Source organism: Spinacia oleracea, chromosome 3 (assembly GCF_020520425.1).
Source record: "Spinacia oleracea cultivar Varoflay chromosome 3, BTI_SOV_V1, whole genome shotgun sequence".
Classification (NCBI taxonomy): Eukaryota; Viridiplantae; Streptophyta; class Magnoliopsida; order Caryophyllales; family Amaranthaceae; genus Spinacia; species Spinacia oleracea.
In genome coordinates, this window is record NC_079489.1 from 19,321,011 (window position 1) to 19,340,026 (window position 19,016).

A 19,016-nucleotide genomic window follows, 5' to 3' on the forward strand; every position below is an offset into this window, starting at 1 on the left:
TGTACAACTTATAAAACTCAATATCACAAGAGCATAATGTATCTCCTTACCTATCAAAAAAAAAACATACTCCCTCCGTCCCGGAATACTTGACCTGTTTTCCTTATCGGACCGTCCCTTAATACTTGACCTGTTTCTAAAAATGGAAATATTCTAAAAATATTATATTATTTCTCACTCCACCCCTATTAACCCACCTACCCCCTACTCCATACAAAAAATAATTAAAAATTCAATCCCTACTCTCCTCCAACCCCACCCCTTTACACATTTCCCACTAACTACATTAAAATAATACCCCACTATCAACTACTACCTATTAAATTAAATTAAATAAGTCAATTCAAGTTCCTTAAACTCTGTGCCGGTCAAACCGGGTTGAGTATTCCGGGACGAAGGGAGTAACATTACATAGAAGAAACTGGAAAAAGTTGGCGTGTTTATATTATTGTGACATTAATTCTTTGACACATAAAGCGAATTTTCAAGTTAATTATCTTTGTGTTTTGAAATGTTTTGTCCTTGCGGGTACTTTTTTTTTTTTTTTTTTTTTTTGACATTCGAATGAACATTGTAACACAAAAATTATAACCTACAACGAGGATCTAGAAACAAACAATCAATATTGAGATGTTTTCAATACCACATGGATATCGTAGAGATTTCTAAAACAACAACGACACGTCTTAGACATTTAATAAACATTTACATTTTTTTTTTAAATGTGTATATATTCAATTCACCCAAATTTTACTTTTCGAAACATAGAATAACTTATTTGAACTTAACTAGAATTATTTTGGGGTGTTTGGTCCAACAAGTTGAAATGAAATGGATACCTGACGACCCATAACTAGGAGGTTCGGATTGGAAACCTCATAATTGTTAAATTGTGTTTTGTTTAATTGCGGGATGATGTATATTTCTTTCCTTACTGTTTGGTATACACCATACACCTTGGTATGGATTCAAAATCTAAAGTAATGGTGCCATATTTTACTACGGAGTATATTGATTTTTGGAATGCGATTTATTTTCTACTTTAAAAAGTGTGATTTTATTCTTTAGTCACGTTTGTCAATCCAGAACTCGACGTGTTACTTCCGTTCTATAATGATGTTTCAATTTAGAATTTGACACTATTCACAATTGCAGAGAATAAATAATTTGAAAATGAAATATTACAATAAATAAATAATGAAGTACCGATAAAATATAGTTTAAATAGGATGAAAGAAATATAAATATAAATTATATAAATGTTTGTTTTATACTTCACGATTAAATTATTAATTTATGTTATATGAAATACTAAAGTTGACTGACGCGTGCGTAGCACGCGGCAGTTCAACTAGTATTGTTAAAATAGGAAACACGTAACCCGACCGTATTCAACCCATTAAAACCAACGACCGATTTCAACCCGTTAATGCATGATCCGGACCCGAACCTGGCACCCGACTGAAATATAACCGATAACAGAACTGAGTCAACGGAACCGATCGAATGACCCGAACCCGATTCAACACCCGACCCGATGTGAACCCGAAGCCGATTATAACCCTATGAAACCTGTTATTGACCCAACTCGTAACAATCCGTTACTTGATTTTACACGACTTGTTGACACCCCAATTTGTCATTGACCTTACTAAATAAATCAAGTTAATATTATTTTTTATAATTACCTAATCTAGATCAAGTGAAAAGCATTAAACCAAATTTATAAAAGTTAATTAATTATAAGGTTAAAACTTGAATAGAACTGATAGTTATCGTACCCGGTCTTAACCCGCATCCGATAGTGAATTAACCATAATTTTATCCTACCTGATAATTATCTGATCCGTACTTGACCCGAACTTGACCTGAAGCCGAAATTAACTGCTACAAGTTTGACTCAAACCAGACTAGTTAAGACCAGAACCCGAAATTGTACCCGATTAGTAAAATACCCGACCCGGACCCGACCTATACCGAAATGAAAAAAAACTCCGACATGACCCGACAACTAATCAAGGTGACCGAACCCGACCTGAACTCGACCTGCACCCGGGTGATAAAATGACCTGACACGACCCGACCAGATCATGACCCATGACCCGAGATGACCAGACCCGAACCCGACTCGAGTAACCGTTTTGACAGCTCTAGCCCACACTACTAATTCATGTGCACAATTTACACTCAATTCTTAATGAAGTGATTTTTAACTATGAGTCAATCTTTTAGAGAGAAATGAAGTACAAAATAGTGTATGTCTTATGGTCCATATGAGCAACTGGATTCAAAATAGTTGAAATTCAGTAAAAGAAGGATAACATAATACCCTGAAAAAGGAAAATGGGTTAGAGATTTTGGCATGTTAGTTGATATATAGCCTTTTACCAAGGTTTGTGACTTGTGACTAGACCTAGCAATTGCAAAACTGATCCAGACACGAAAATCGATCTGACTGATCTGATATGTAACCCGATTTTTTGATCCAAAACAAAGACCCACAACTAAACTGAAACCTAAAGTGATTCGACCCGAAATCGAACCACAATTGATTTGACTCGATACCAAAATCAACCAAAATTGAAGTAACCCGAACCGATATTCACCCGAAACGGAAGTAACCCAAGGTTATATTCATCCGAAACTGAAGTAACCTGAAGTCCTGAACCGGCATTCAGCCAAAATCGAAGTAACCGAAATCGAAAATAACTGTAAAAAAATTAACAAATCCAAATCTATCCGAACCAAAGGCCCAAAATCAATCCGAACCAAAGAACAAGTCAAATTTACCAATAGTTTAAACTAATTTTTTTTTTGTCATTTAACACCTTAAAAAAAACCAGTTTTTGTAATTTAACACGTTACTTAATTTTTATTATATTTAAACACCATAGCAATCAGCAATGTCCCGATCACATTTTTACAAGTAAATAATAATAATAATAATAATAATAATAATAATAATAATAATAAATATAAATAATATAAATAATAATAATATAAAAATAATATTTATAAAAATAATAAAAATAATAATAAATAGAAATAGAATTAACAAAAATTAATAACAACAAGTCAACAACTAAAATAAACTCTGAACCGTATATGCTTAACCCTTAATTATTTTGTACGACCAAATCTAAAGCGAATAACCTGATTAAAACTCGAAACTCGAAAAAATCGATCTAACTCAAAAAACTAAGATCTAACCCGAAAACCAGATCCGAAAACTCACCCAATATAAACGATCTGATGTTGACCCGAAAAACTAAATCAGGTCGGACTCTATCTAATCCGACCATCAAATATCCGAATTAAACCCAAAACCTGAACGGAACCGAACCGAACCATACTCAACCCCGACTCGAATTAAAAGTGACATGAAATGACCCATTCCGAAATCCGAATAAACCCTATCCGAATAACTCATTTGTCGGGTGTAGTTGTGACTTTCCACATCTATTACTATATACTAAAAAAGACACCAGGAATGACACATGTCATTTCCTGGTGCGATTTTTTTCCGCCAAAATATTTTTTTTCTTTTTACTTTAAAATAAATAAATTACATTACGTTTTTTTAGGAAACTAAGATAAAAATATATTTTAATTACCATAGATGTGTACTGCATAATATATTATTGGAGGAAATCTAAATCAATATTATTTTTTCCTTTATGATATAATTTTATTTATGTATTATTATAACTTTTTAATCTGATAAGAAATATAAAACAATATTGATAAATGAACTTCTAATGTTAGTCTACTATTAATAATTATAATACATGGTAACTGGTAAGTAAAAATGTTAATTAAAATAATAATATATGGTAAGTAGACTAACATACGGAGTATAAGTTTATTTATCAAGGTTTTACTCAATTCAAAATATGTTGTATTTGACTAACTCGGTTATACTCGGGTCTTTTCGAAAATTAGTCTTGAGTTAGTCGGGTTTGGTTAATGTTGTTAGGTCGTTCTACATACAAGTAAACGACTATAATTTTTAACTTACTATATGCAAATTTAGCTCATTTGAATATTTTTTTTACACAACTTTGAATTTATACTTTTTCATATATCCTTTTTACTTTCATATTTTCCTAATATCACAAGTCTTTTAGTTACTATTAAAATAATGAATTATTTTAATAGTTGTTGCACGGGCCCTAAACTAGCATTTTACTGTTCACCATTTTTGTTACACAAAAACTAAAAAAAAATATATAAATTGACGTCATGTTAACGGTTAACCCTATAATATAAAGATATGTGTTGAACATATCATATAAAAAAGATCATGTTTTATACATGTAAGATCCTGTTTTTTACAAAAGTACGGAGTACGTATGTCTCAATATATAGTTTGCCTCAATACATAGTTTCCACTTGTATATACTCCATCCGTTCTTTAATACTCGCACCTTCTTCAGGCCGTCAGTTAATACTTGCACCTAGGGGTGTCAAATCGGATCAACGGATCGGGTTTGGGTCGGACTCATCGGATTCGGATTGAAACTGATCGGATTGGAACGGATTAATTTGGTTAACGGGTCGGATCGGATCGGATTGAAAACTTAACGCACCGGATCGGGTCGGATTATTTATTCACGGGTTCATATCGGATCGGGTTGTAAACGGGTCGGATTGTAGTCGGTTTGGGTCGGATCGGATCGGATTGGAATATGACGGATTGTTAACGGGTTTAGTCGGACTATAACGGGTTCGGGTTCATGTCGGTCGGATTCATATCGGATCGGATTCATATCGGATCGGATTCGTAACGGATCGAATTTGTATCGGATCGGATTCATATCGGATCGGTTTAATCGGTAACAGACTAAAACGGGTCGGATTGAAACAAATTTAGCCTGGTTACATTGGATTCAGTTTTAAATTGGTTCGGGTAATTACCGTATCGAGTTATTCGGTAGCGGGTTGAAATTTTGGTCGGGTCCATCCGGTTCCAAATTATATAGTATTATAATGGAAATTTGGTGAAACACTACCTTTAATTTTGGTGGTTTTGTGAATTGCTACCTTTTAAAAAGGAAATTATATTTTACTACCTTATAAGTTTGGTTTGTTTGACTAACACTACCATTTGCCGTTTTTTGTTAATGTTTTACGTCTTTGGACTCCACTACAACGGTTATTTAATATGGAAAATGCACAAAATGACAAATGAACAGAGATATTTAAAAGAATAGAAGAAATACACGACGGAAAACATTAAAGAAAAACGTCAAATGGTAGTGTTAGTCAAACAAACCAAACTTATAAGGTAGTTAAATTAAAAAAAGTTTTTATAAGGTAGCAATTCACAAAACCACCAAACTTAAAGATAGTGTTCCACAAAATTCCTATTATAATATCGATAACTTAAATAGGGGACGAATACGATAACTAACTTTTAAAAGTAATAAGAATTTAAGATCAATAATATAAGTTATTGAGTATATTGTATAACTTGGTTTAATACTACCTCCATTCCTGAAAGTTATTTACGTCTTGGAATATGTGTACAAAGTATGAAAACTTTGACCGTACATTCTCACTATTATATACATCAAAATGTTATCATGTAAGATCTTGTTATATTGGTCTCGATATATATTTTCAGAATATTAAGTTTTTATAATTTTTTCATATACGAAATTGGATATCTTATGGATTGATGATGATAACCATATGTACGGCTTCATTGTATGGATTGATGATGATAACCATATGTCACGGATTAAAAACGGATCGGATTAAACGGGTCACGGATTAAAAACGGATCGGATTAAACGGGTCACGGGTTGAAACGGGTCGGATTAAACGGGTCACGGATTTAAAACGGATCGGATTAAACGGATCACGGGTTGAAACGGGTCGGATTAAACGGATATTCCTCGGGTTGGAACGGATTCGGATTGAAACGGATTGGATCATAAACGGGTTTCGGATCGCTTCAGATCGGATTGTCACGGATCGGACTGTTAACGAATTCGGATCTTAATCGGATCAATACTAACGGGTTGGGTCGGATTCGGGTTGAATATAATCGGATCGGATCGGATTTCGGATTTTAACTCACGGGTTCTAAACGGTTCGGATTCTAAACGGTCGGACAAACCCATCGGGTTCACTGGGTCGGATTGAGAATTGACACCCCTAGTTGCACCGCTTCTATAAATGAATTTTTTTTACCAATATTATATTATTTTTCACACTTGCCTATTAACCCACCTACACCCCTACTTAATGAATTCCAAAATATAAATCTTATTTATCTTATTAAGAATCCTAGACTTAGTCAATTACCTATTTATTAAAGACTTTTAATCAAATTAAAACTCTTAAATAAACTATCCTAAATCACGTTTATATTATAAACTTACTTACAATTATATTAATACATATTAACGTTATGTTTAGGATGCAGACCAAGTTCCACGGGCACAAGCTACTTAGACACGAGTTCCACATACCTGAGTTCCTCAGACACAAGTACCACTTACACGAGTTCCTTTACATTGAAGCCCATGATGTAAACTCATACCTCCAGACTTCTTCTCTTCGAGTTCCCCCTCAGGAACTGCTGCTTCTCTTTCAGAGTTCCTCTAGCTCATCTGGAGTTCCAGTTCTTCAGCAGGAACTTTACAACTCCCAGCTTCTATAGATCGAGTTCATCCTTAGGAACTTCTCTACAGTTCCAGCTCTGGATTTTATGCTTCTTTGTTATAAGCATCTCACAATCATCAACTTCCAGCAAGCTCTATTATTGATGACTTGGGCTCAACTATTTATTAATGATCTTTGTACACATACAACTTGAAAACCACGTTAGTTGATTACTTTAGTTTGTCATCATCAAAACCATATTGGTTCAACACATATTTTTGACAAAAAAGGACAATGAAAGTTTGTTTCAATTTTGTTAGTTGACGTATATGCCAGTAAAAAGATTACGGGTAGCGGGCAACGATATTGCGTCGGATTTATCAATTTTTTCCTATGCAAAATCCGCACCCTTAAATATTAAGGGTATTATCAATATTTTATGTGGAAAAAAAAATTACTTAAGAGTTGACTAATATATACTTTCTCCATGAGAATTTAGAAATAGTTGCACTACTTTCACTTTATGCACTGTTTATATACTCACTCCGTATTTATTTAAGGGATACACTTGCCTTTTCCGGCCGTATTTATTTAAGAGATACACTTGTCATTTTTAGTAACTTATCACCCCACCATCTAATTAAATAATACATATAATTTACCCTATGACCCACCATCCTATTAAACAAATAATTTCATGAACCCACCCCACCTCCACCACCAAAATGACATGGTCCCCACTTGTTTAATTATTAAAATATCTATCCAACCCCACTTGCTTTATTATTTTATTTCATTCAATTTTTTTTCTTAATACCCGTGTCCAGCCAAGTGTATCTCTTAAATAAATACGAAGGGAGTATATTTACAAAAAATAAATATTATTACGAATCATATAAAAAAGTGATTGGATTTATCTCAATATTTATTTTTCAAATTATAAAAAAAATTACTTTTTTTAACAGACAATTAAAGATATTAATGGTTAAAATTGTGCGTTGGCAAACATAAAAGTGAAAGTGGTGCAACTATTTCTAAATGAAAGAAGTAGAATATACCTCGTAGTTCGTAGTAGACTAGTAGTAGGTGTATATCAATAGAGTTTTTCCCTTGCCAATCGTAGGAAAAAACTATGAATTTTGGAATAAGTATTTCATTTCAAATTAAGGTGCACCAAGCACGAACCGTAACAATACTAAAGAGTAAAGTCGATATCGACGTATAAAGATACATATGATATCAATGATACATATCAAATAATCGGATTTATTCTTTTTTTTTTCCTTGTTTAAAAAATAATCGGATTTAAATTACTCCGCAGTATATCCTCAGTCCTCACAAATGATATCAATGATTAACAAATACGTAGTACTTGGTAAAATTGTGATAATTTGAGTTTGCAACTTATGCCCGGCCCTAGAAGCAGCCTTTAGGCTCAATTGAACCAAAGATCCGTCCCATAGTGTTAATACAAGATGATCCCGCCTCTTGATTTCTAAAGGTGAGATCTACACCATCTAAGTTGATATTCGTACAATGGTATTCTGAACTGCAATCAAATTTCATAGCAATCGGTGTGGCTGATGATCCATGAATATCCTGATATGTCACATCACTGATTCTTACTCCAGAAACCTATTTAATTTATTTGTAAACAATTCCTAAGTTAGCACTAGAAACTAGAAAGTGGATAAAATCGATTTGATGATCAAACAAATGAAAGATTTAATGTTACCTTTCCAGGGCAACCCCTCTCATCTGGACAATAGTTTTGGTCGATGATGATAGGATTTTGAGCATTCACCATTGTTAGGTGTTGAAACAGAACATTTCTCACAAATCCGTTGCTCGGTCTTCCCCAAGATTTAATCCTGACTCCATTCTCAGTGCCAGTAAAACTACAACTCTTGACTGTCACATTCACTACCCCTGCCTCGTTTAGCTCCTTCCCTAAACTTCCAATGCTGAGATTCAATCATTTGAAACCATGTTAATTAATTAAAACACTAGCTAATTACTACCGATCCGTTTTAAAATGATCTTTACGGTTACTAGCTATTTGCACAAATATTACGACAAAATAGAAACAATATGTAAAAAAAGTGAGTGGATATGATAAAATATGTATAAAGTATAGTAGATGGGTAAAAATGTGGGTGGGTGGAAAAAAAAATGAATAAAGTAAGAGATCGTGAATGAAAAGTTATAAAATATTATGGGGGTAAGAGGGGTAAAATAGTAAATTTTCACGTCAAAAAATAGAATATAGTGAAGTGTGTAAAGATTATTATGAAACGGATTAAAAGAGAAAGTGTAAATATCATTTTGAAACAGATGTAGTGTTAATGCATTTAAACTTAAAGAACACTTAATTTCCGCAATGGAATCACTATCTTAGCCCTAGGTAACACTTATTAATTTGAGTCCAAGTTGTTCGTGTTTTAAAATACTACTTTCTCCGTTTCGAGAAGTTCTTTACACTTAAGAATATGTGTCTAAAATATGAAAACTTTGACCGTAAATTCTCACTATTATATACATCAAAACGTTACATGTAAGATCTTGTCAGATTGGTCTCGGTATATATTTCAGAATATCAACTTTTTATATTTTTTCCACATACGAAATTGGATATATTAATAGTTAAATATTGAATTGGAGTCTGTGCAAATACTAACTGTAAAGAACTTTCTGAAACGGAGGTAATAGTATACTACGTATAATGGTGTAGAGTTCAACCTAATGAATTGTTTGAAATCACACTTAATTAATAAATAAATACCTAATGCCATGACCAGGTCCGCAAGCCATATTTTCAATCCATAAGTTAGTAGTGCCAGCACCAATTGATACACAATCATCTCCTGTAGCTATTTTAGTGTTCATGATCGTCACTCCGGTTGATAATTGAACATGGATGCCATCGGTGTTAGGACTTGCAGCTGAAGCAGACACTTTTACTCCTTGTACTTTTACATTCGTACAACCGTCAAAAACAATATGATACAATTGGCTGTTCAGTGACGTTAATCCATTGATTATAATGTTCCTCGAATTAGAAAACCTAATTGTCTGCACATATATAAAACTTGTTAGATCAGAACATCATCAAATCTATGTTAATATATTGCAATAGAGAAAATCATCAAATTATCATAAGATCGGTTTGTTGTAAGAGTAGATGACAAGTTGAAAAATGTGTTCAACTAATCAAAACTTTGACCATAAATTCTCACTATCATATCTATAAAAAATTAACTTGATATATCATGGTGCTGGCCGCCAATTTCGGTTGGACCAACCATGGTCCGGGCCGTCAATTCCGGGTGGACCAACTATGGTCCGAGCCTCCAATTCCGGGCGGCCCTTGTGTTTTAAAAAAAAATGAATTAATTTTTTTTCCCGCTAGGTAAAAACGAATGTAATAAAAATAAGAAAAATAGTTTATTATTTCGTTTTTAATTTCGAATATTCTAAAAAGTGTTGCAAAAAAACAGAATTGAATAATTACTAAATTTCATAATTAAAATAATTAATATAATTGAAAAAAATAAAATTGTTAGCAGTTTTTGTTTAAAAATTGTAGTTTAAAATTTTTATATGTTTATATATTAATTTTGATTCGAAAAAAAGTTTAAAAAATGTGAAGGGGAAGAAGGGTGAAGGGAGATGGGGTAATTTTCTTTAAAAGGGTAAAATTGGCATTTCATCATAAATACGCGGGCGTTTTTAGCGATTTAGGACGTCGAATAAAAACCCCCATTAGTAATAGATAGATATCCTGAGCACTACGCAGTACGTAGCATAGGCACAAACTAGTAATTAATTTAATAAATCACTTACTGTAGCTCCCGGGGGACAACTCTTTCCAGCCCTCTTACAAGCCCACAAACCAGCACCTTGTCCATCAAAGACTCCACCGGAGATAGAAACTCCGGTAACATCTTCAAAGGAAAACCATGTACCGGAATTTCCAAGCACTCGAAAGTCGGTTGGGGCCACTAAGGTACCTCTAATGACAAATTTTATAGCTTTGTTGTTACAATTCTTCCCACTAAATATTAAGGGTGAGTTAACCATGTACCTTCCTTGAGGGACAAATATTATGGTAGGGTTTCTCAGCCCACATGCATTATTCCATGCAGACGTGAATGCCCTTGATGAATCCGTTATACCGTCACCTTTCGCACCAAGGCTCACTAAGTTAATATTGTTCGGACCATTAGCTTCGACGATTTGTGGGTTTATGACCAAGATTAAGGTCAAGAAAACAATAAGTATAGGTTTTAAGGATAATGATGTTACTTTGGTTTCCATTTTTCTTAGTAGAAAAAAATAGAGAAGAAAGTGAAAAAGGAAAGGAAGTTTGGGATGTTGAGGATGGAAATAACATGGATTGGTGAAGGGTATTTATAGGATTATATTTGTACGTACGTAACATAACATGCAGAAATGTTGAATAATTATAATTATTACATAAAAAATTACAAATTGGAAGACATGTTATAGCCCCCTTCCGATGCACCCTCGTTTTTTTCCCATTAGTCCCATGCTATGATTGGTCTATCTAAACTACTTTCATAAAATCTGGGAGTGGTAATACTGATGCTATTATTATATATACAGTATTATTATTGGTTGCTATGTTTTTTAATTATGTACTCCGTATGAAACATATGTTGTGTATGAATTGAAATTGTGGATACAGCTAGTAAACAAGGGTTAAAGGTTACACAAATTCTTATTTACAAAGGGTGTATAATAAATATTGTACACCGGAGTAAAAGTTAACTCAAAATGTTTAAAAGTTAAGCTTATATATGTAAAACTTATCTATTTTTTAGTGATAAATTTTTTCATTTTAGTAAAACATATATTTTCAAAACCACTAATAATGTATAAAATTAATCATTAAACCATTTCTATGAACTTTTTTTTTACTAATATAAAAGTTAATCAAAACTAGGTTAAAGTTACAAAAAAATGTGTAAAATTTATCTTGGTGTACAATAAGTTTATTGTATAACTTGTGCGTGCAAGACCTTTTGTAAAAGTTAAGAGGATAAATTAAAGCTTATATAAGTGGATAAAACAATAACATTTTTTTTATGGGACTTTGTAATTGTAGCTTAAGTTTTAATATGTATTTTGAAAAGATTCAAATTTACTTACTCTTTCTACGTAGCATAAATTTTACTACAATACATAGATATCTAAAAGATAGATTCAAGGTAAGAATTAGCTTACTTTTTGTGTAAGTGTAAAGTCAAAACATTTACATCGGAGTAAAAAATATAGCTAACCTCAGTTTTAAAAAGATCTTTATACTTTCCATTTTAATCTGTTTAATAATGTTTTTTACATTATTTTATATACTATTTGACATAAAACTTTATTATCCTACAATTCTTACCCCCACAATATTTACAATTTTTTACTCAATTTCCGTACTTGATTCATTTTTGTTCTTACACTCACCCACCTCTTTACAAATATCTCTTACTTTATCCATAATTTGTTATATTCATCCACTTTCTTATACACACTTTCTATCTCTTGTCTTAATATTTGTGTAAATAGTATTTGTAAAGATTATTTTAAATCGAATATAATATCATATATTATAATAGTATATAAAATTATAAATATAAGAACAAGCAATTCAGAGGCAAAAATTATTCGAGTCTAATTTTGCTCAGTCGGACATTCATGCCTAATTACTGTCTTGACTTGAGCTTATTAGAGTTATACTTTCATATATTCAATATTCACTAAGGGTGCGTTCTATTCACCTGATTTTCACTTATTTTTTCTGAACTTATTTGAAATTATTAAAACTTATTTAAGTCATAAGTCGTACTTGGTCAACACTTATTTTTCCTGAACTTATCTTATCTGAACTTAACAGAACTTATCTGAACTTATTTTCCCGAAATAAGTGGAAATAAGGTGAATTAATTGAGAGTAAGGCCAGGTGCTTTTGGACTTAATTGCAGTTCCATTCAGTTTAGCTCATCCTATTCAGTTCAATTCAAAAGAACGACATTGTGTTCATCGATCTAATTAACTTATACTTTAATGATCTTATTTTATTATAATAATGTTAAATATTACTATTAATTATATTGTATTGTTCATCTTTATTTCCTATTATTATTATTATTATTATTATTATTATGGGAAACCACCAAAACGTTACAAGCTTAACAAGCTACAAAGATCAAGTAAATTACAAGAAGTTGGAGGGGAGCCGAGATACAATCTGGGCCCCCACTCCTCTAGCTATGGCGAACCCGATCCTGCTGAAAATGTGGGCAGCTGCCCGAGCCCCAATGTCTTGAGCCCTAGAGTACGACTGGACCCGCTTCAGTAACGGAACAGCACCTTTCTCTAATTCCCCAAAAGAAGAGAAGGAAAAAGGAAAGAAACCGTAACCCAAAGCCCTACAACGTGTCGCATACTTATCCTGCTTCCGCTGCGCTGCAACCGCCACAACCCGACCCGGAACGAAGTCTGACAACCCAGATTGCGTCATGGGGGAAGACCCAGTCAAGTCAACACACACATCGACACCGCCATCCCAAGAATAAAGCAATATATCTGCAGGACGAAGAGCTCCATTACTCTCACTAGTCAGCCCAACATCAACCTCCTTGCGAGCAGAAATCCCCGACCGATAGCAAATATCCAAAAGGGTATCACGAACAACATTATGCCGATGTTTAATACCCACAATCCCAGCACAAGACACGGCATGATCCCCATAAATGTCCCCATCGAAAACCCGAGAGCAAGCAGAACAAGGCGCCGAATCAGAGAACAACGGAATACCCAACCGATAGCAAAGAACCGAACAGTAAGTCTTACCGTTCATAGTCTGGCCCAAACCCGAGATGGGGACTGCCCGCAACCAAGCTGAGGAGGAATCCCCCTGCTGTGATTTCCATAGGGCAACATGACGGGAAGATAAGGAGTGGGCGGATTCCGCATCAGCAGTAACCTTCGTGAAATATATGTCTGCCAATTTCTTCATGAGAGTGGGGGCAGCGATCTCACTAGGGCTACTCATAAGGTCGGTCTCCACGGTCCTATTGAAAAGACCAAGAGCATCATCAAAGGCCGACCCTGGACCATCAACACCCGAACGCCGAAGAAGCGAATCCTGCAAACCAGAAGACTGCAAACGGGATGCAAGAAAAGCATAATGCCGAACATCACCAGCTGAATAAACACCCAATCCTCCATAAGAATAAGGCAAGGTAGCAAGACGCCATTGCCAGTCACCGAACCCAGGATTAGTATTATTATTATTATTATCATTATTATTATTATTACTAGTATTAGTATTATTAATATTATTATTTTTATATTATTATTGTTTGTTATTTGTTATAATTATTTATTATTTATTATTTATTCAGTTCAGTCCAGTTCATCCAAAAAAAGATCAGAAGAACAGGGTCTAACATGTACTTGTATAGTTGTATGAGTTGTGTACGGGAAGCCCTACCGGCATGCCGGTAGGACAGCCCATAACAGCTGTAACATATGCATATATTCATAAGAAGCACCAAGGGTGCAGTCGGTAGTCAGGGTTTACAATCCCAGCCGGCATTGCTCTGACATCATCCATCTATCAGAGCCGAAAGAGAGGACCCGGACCCAACGGGTAATAACCCGGATCCTCCGTACAAGTAACCCGTCTATATATACGGACCCCCATCAATGCCAAAGGTACGCAATTCCACCCCAATCATTCTTATAAGCATTTATTACAGAGCTATCAGCATAATCTGACTTAAGCATCGGAGGGGTAATTCTCGGATCACCCCCGAGGCTAGTTAACGGTTTCACTGTGCAGGATCCAGTCAGCAATCTCAGTCGGAAGCCAGTCATCCCTTTCCTGTTCCAAGTCCACAACCGGAACAATTGGCGCTAGAAGGAGGGGACCCCCACTTGTAAACAGAACCCACAGCCAGATATAAAAAAAAAAAAAAAAACACCCAAACCATCAAAGTTCACCATTGAGAATGGAAGGTACGCAGTCAGATTCGTATAAGAAAAGCAAAAAACAGGCCTCGAAAACAACCCCACAGAGTACACAGACGACAAAAACAACAACCTCGCTGAAATCCACGCTGTTTTCAGCAGAGCCAATCATAACACCCGTCAATGATCAACCCACCCCCCAGCTAGGGAGCCAGTCGGTAGTCAGCAAAACTACGACTGCGGCAACACCCTTACATGTCCTTGGATACTCAGTCGAGGACGACGACTCAGACGAAGAGCCCGAAAGCCCAGCTCAAGATAACACGCAAATGCCGTCTGAACTCGCCGGTCAGTTCTCGGAGGAACAGCTGGCCACAGCAAGGGCGGTGATGGCCGCGATGTCGTCCCTGAAGCCAGCAAGGAAAGCAAACACAGAACCCGCACCCAGGACAATCATGAACCAGGCAACGGAAACACCAGTCGACACAAAGAGGAAGAGACTACCGATAAAAAACCTATTCGGAGAACAGATCATAGAACAACACGAACAACACCCCAACACAAACCAGGCGATTGCTCTGCGCAGTCGGTCAGAACCCATGGTCATCGAGGAGACAAGAGAAGCGCCTCAAAGATACGCGCCGCGCCGTTACACCATCCAACCTGCAAACTCACCCCTGTGCGCGGACATTCTGGAAGAACCAATGGAGAAATTGAAGTTCCCACTTTGCAAGTATGACGGATCCACCGATCCGGAGGTCCATTGCAACACGTTCGAGCAACATATGATGCTGTATACAGATTCCGATGCCATGTGGTGCAAAGTATTTCCCTCCACACTGTTGGGAGTGGCGTCCGGGTGGTATAAGGGACTGCCAAAGGGGTCAGTATACAATTACCGACAGTTAAAAGCAGAGTTCATGCTCCGGTTTATCAGTCGGCAGCAGAGAAAGAAAACGTCAGGAGAACTGATGGCAGTCACCCAAAGGAGCGGAGAGTCCTTAAGAGATTACCTCACCAGATTCAACAACGAATCCACCAGCATACCAAACTTGCAACAAGATATAGTTGTGGTGGCCCTGATGAGAGGAATGAACCACTGCGAGTTCAAAAAATACTTGGGAAGGAAATCCTTCAGGGATCTGGGAAGCGCACTGGTGAAGGCCCATGAATACATCAAAAGTGATGAACTGATGACAATCCCAAACCATTATCAGTCGGCACCGACTAGAAATGTCGCGCCTAGGCCGGCTTAGCCGGCGCAGCAAAATCAGAATAGGGGATTCAGGAAGGATGATCAGAGGAGGGACCTCCGAGGGAGAGATCACCAGAAACAGTCAACCAACACCTACCCCACTTTCCATGAATACACCCCATTGAACGCCCCAAGAGCCGCAATTTACAATGTCAATAAAAACGAAAACTGGAAAATGCCTCCACCAATGAGCGACAAACCCAGACCACAGTCGAAGTACCGTGCATTCCATGACGACTGTGGGCACTATACGGAAGACTGCAAAGATTTGAAAGATAACATCGAAGATATGATCAGGAGAGGCTACCTGACGCAATATAAAGCTCGACAGGGCAACAACAACCAACAGAATAGCAGCCGGCAGAGCAATAACACAAACAACAGGTTACCATCCACCCAAACACCACTCAGAATATAACAAAAGGCACCAGAAACCAGCCGCAGCGGAGAGGCTAGAAACAATGGCCATAAAGGGCCGACAGTATGGGTCATATCCGGCGGACCGTGCCATAGAGGAACAATCAGTGGAGCAGGTAGAAGCCTGGGCGAGCACCACCACCTGATAAACTATCATAGCGCCAGAAAATGGCCGTCACCCCAAGTCATGCCAAACATCTCGTTCACCCCTGCCGACTGCCGCGGAATCATATACCCCCACGACGACCCACTGGTTTTGGGCCTCGAAATAGAAAACTTCCCAGTAAAAAGAATATTGGTGGATGGAGGGAGTTCAGCGAATATTATCTTTTGGGAAGCCTTCATTCAGCTGAAAATAGACGAGAAGGAGCTCACACGAGTCAACTATCCAGTGATAGGATTTTCCGGAGCCACTGTCTTTCCGGAAGGTAGCATCAGGCTACCGGTGCAGATTGGAGAGGGGAGGACCGCATGGGACCTAATGGTAGACTTCTTGGTAATCAAAGTGCCAGCTGCATACAACGTCATCGTGGGCCGACCATTCATCCACGATGCACAGGCAGTGGTATCGACATACCATCTAACCATGATATACATGTCCAATTTCGAAAAGGCTGAGAGAATCCGAGGCAGTCAAGAGTCAGCAAGATCATGCTACTTGACGGCATTAAAAACACCAGGCCGATTGACCCCATCGATGAATATAACAAGGGAGGCAGCAACGAAAAGACCGGCAAAAAGCCAAACCCCAAAATCAGAGGGGGAACAATCTCTGTTGCCCAAGAAGGAGAAAAGGCAGAAACAGGAGTCACCCACAATCGAAAGCATCGAGAAGGGGGCTACCTTACCCAAGCTAGAGGCCGGAGGAGAGGTGGAGGAAATTGAGCTGGTGGAAGGAGAAACCGGCAGAACAGTGAAGATAGGAACCGACATTGACCCACAGTTGCGGGTAAACATGATCGGTCTGTTGAGAGAACACGCGGATGTGTTCGCATTTTCTGCAGAAGAAATGCCAGGTATAAGCCCGGATGTAATCGAGCACCGACTGAACATCGACAGATCAGTTAGGCCGGTAAAACAAAAGAAAAGAAACTTCTCAACTGAAAAAAATCAAGCAATATAGGAGGTAGAAAAGTTGCTGACAACAGGATTTATTGAACCATGCGACTACCCAGAATGGTTGGCCAACGTCGTAATGGTTAATAAATCAAACGGCTCGTGGAGAATGTGTGTAGATTTCACAAATCTGAATAGAGCATGCCCGAAGGATTGCTACCCACTGCCAAGAATCGATAGGCTAGTCGACTCCACATCCGGCCACGCACTGCTCAGCTTCCTCGATGCATTTTCCGGATACCACCAAGTCAGCCTTGCAACGGCCGACAGGAAAAAAGCAGCATTCATCACCGAGGGGGGAGTATTCTATTACAAGGCCATGCCGTTTGGGCTAAAGAACGCTGGGGCAACATACCAAAAGCTGGTCGACAGAGTGTTTGCAAACCAAAAAGGCCGCAACATCGAAGTATACGTCGACGACTCCATAGTAAAAAGCAAATTGGAGAACGACCATGTGGACGACCTCAGGGAAACGTTCGAAACTCTACGCCAGTACCAGATGAAGCTGAACCCCAAGAAATGTGTGTTCGGGGTGAAATCGGGGAAGTTCTTGGGTTTCCTTGTCAGCGAGAGAGGTATCGACGCAAACCCAGATAAGGTAGAAGCAATACTCAATCTGCCTCAGCCAAAAAGCATCAAAGATGTACAAAGGCTGACAGGAAGAATGGCAGCCCTGACAAGATTCGTTAGCAAGTCAGCCGACAGGTCGATCCCATTTTTCAACACTCTTAAGCAGAACGGAAAATTTCAATGGGGAGAAACCAAAGAAAGAGCCTTTGAGAAGGTTAAAGACCATCTTCGAGCTTTGCCAACGATAGCCAGGCCGGAAGAGGGCGACAAGCTGCAGTTGTATGTGTCCGCTTCAGCCCGAACCATTGCTGCCGTACTGATCATCGAAAAAGACAAAGTCCAGCAGCCGATATACTTTGTCAGCCACATTTTAAATCCGGAAGAAGCAAGATACTCGCTGATATAAAAAATAGCCTATGCAGTCCTGATAGCCGCCCGAAAACTCAGACCATACTTTGATGCACATATCATAGAAATCCTGATGAACTTCCCACTAGAGAAGGCTTTGCAAAAAATGGATACAGCCGGCAGGCTGTTGCGATGGGCAATAGAGCTGTCGGAGTACGATCTTGAATTCCACCCGCACAATGCAATAAAAGCGCAAGCCTTGGCCGACTTTGTAGTCGAAGCATCTTATCAGGAAGATGAAGCCAAAGCAGAATCTTGGGAAATATCGGTGGACGGATCAGCCGCCCAGTCGGGAGCGGGAGCCGGCGTTGTCATGACTTCTCCGACAGGAGATAAGTTCGAATACGCAATCAGATTCACTTTTGCAGCTTCGAACAACGAAGCAGAATATGAGGTAGCCATCGCAGGGGTACAGCTGTGTTTGTTGGCAGATGCCAAGAGGATAGTAATGACAACAGATTCTCAGTTGGTGGAAAATCAGTTTTCAGGAGAGTACGAAACCAAAGAGCCGTCAATGCGGCGATATCAAGAGAAACTGAAGGCACTCACAGCGAAGTTAGAAGCTTTTGAGATCAAGCTGGTCCCTAGAGCGTTGAACACTGCCGCATACAGCCTAGCAAAACTAGCCAGTTCGAAAGCAGTCGAACTC

The 19,016-nt window shown here is 37.5% G+C and overlaps 1 protein-coding gene across 1 annotated transcript; it reads right to left on the minus strand.

The window, feature by feature from the left end:
• Positions 1-8,028: 8,028 nt before the first annotated feature.
• LOC110788920 (polygalacturonase-like) lies at positions 8,029-10,929 on the minus strand. The gene is made up of 4 exons (XM_021984533.1): positions 10,456-10,929; positions 9,395-9,684; positions 8,348-8,576; positions 8,029-8,247 (listed from the first exon to the last, which is right to left on the minus strand). Exons 1-4 carry the CDS (start codon positions 10,927-10,929, stop codon positions 8,029-8,031), a joined length of 1,212 nt encoding a protein of 403 aa, XP_021840225.1.
• Positions 10,930-19,016: the final 8,087 nt, after the last annotated feature.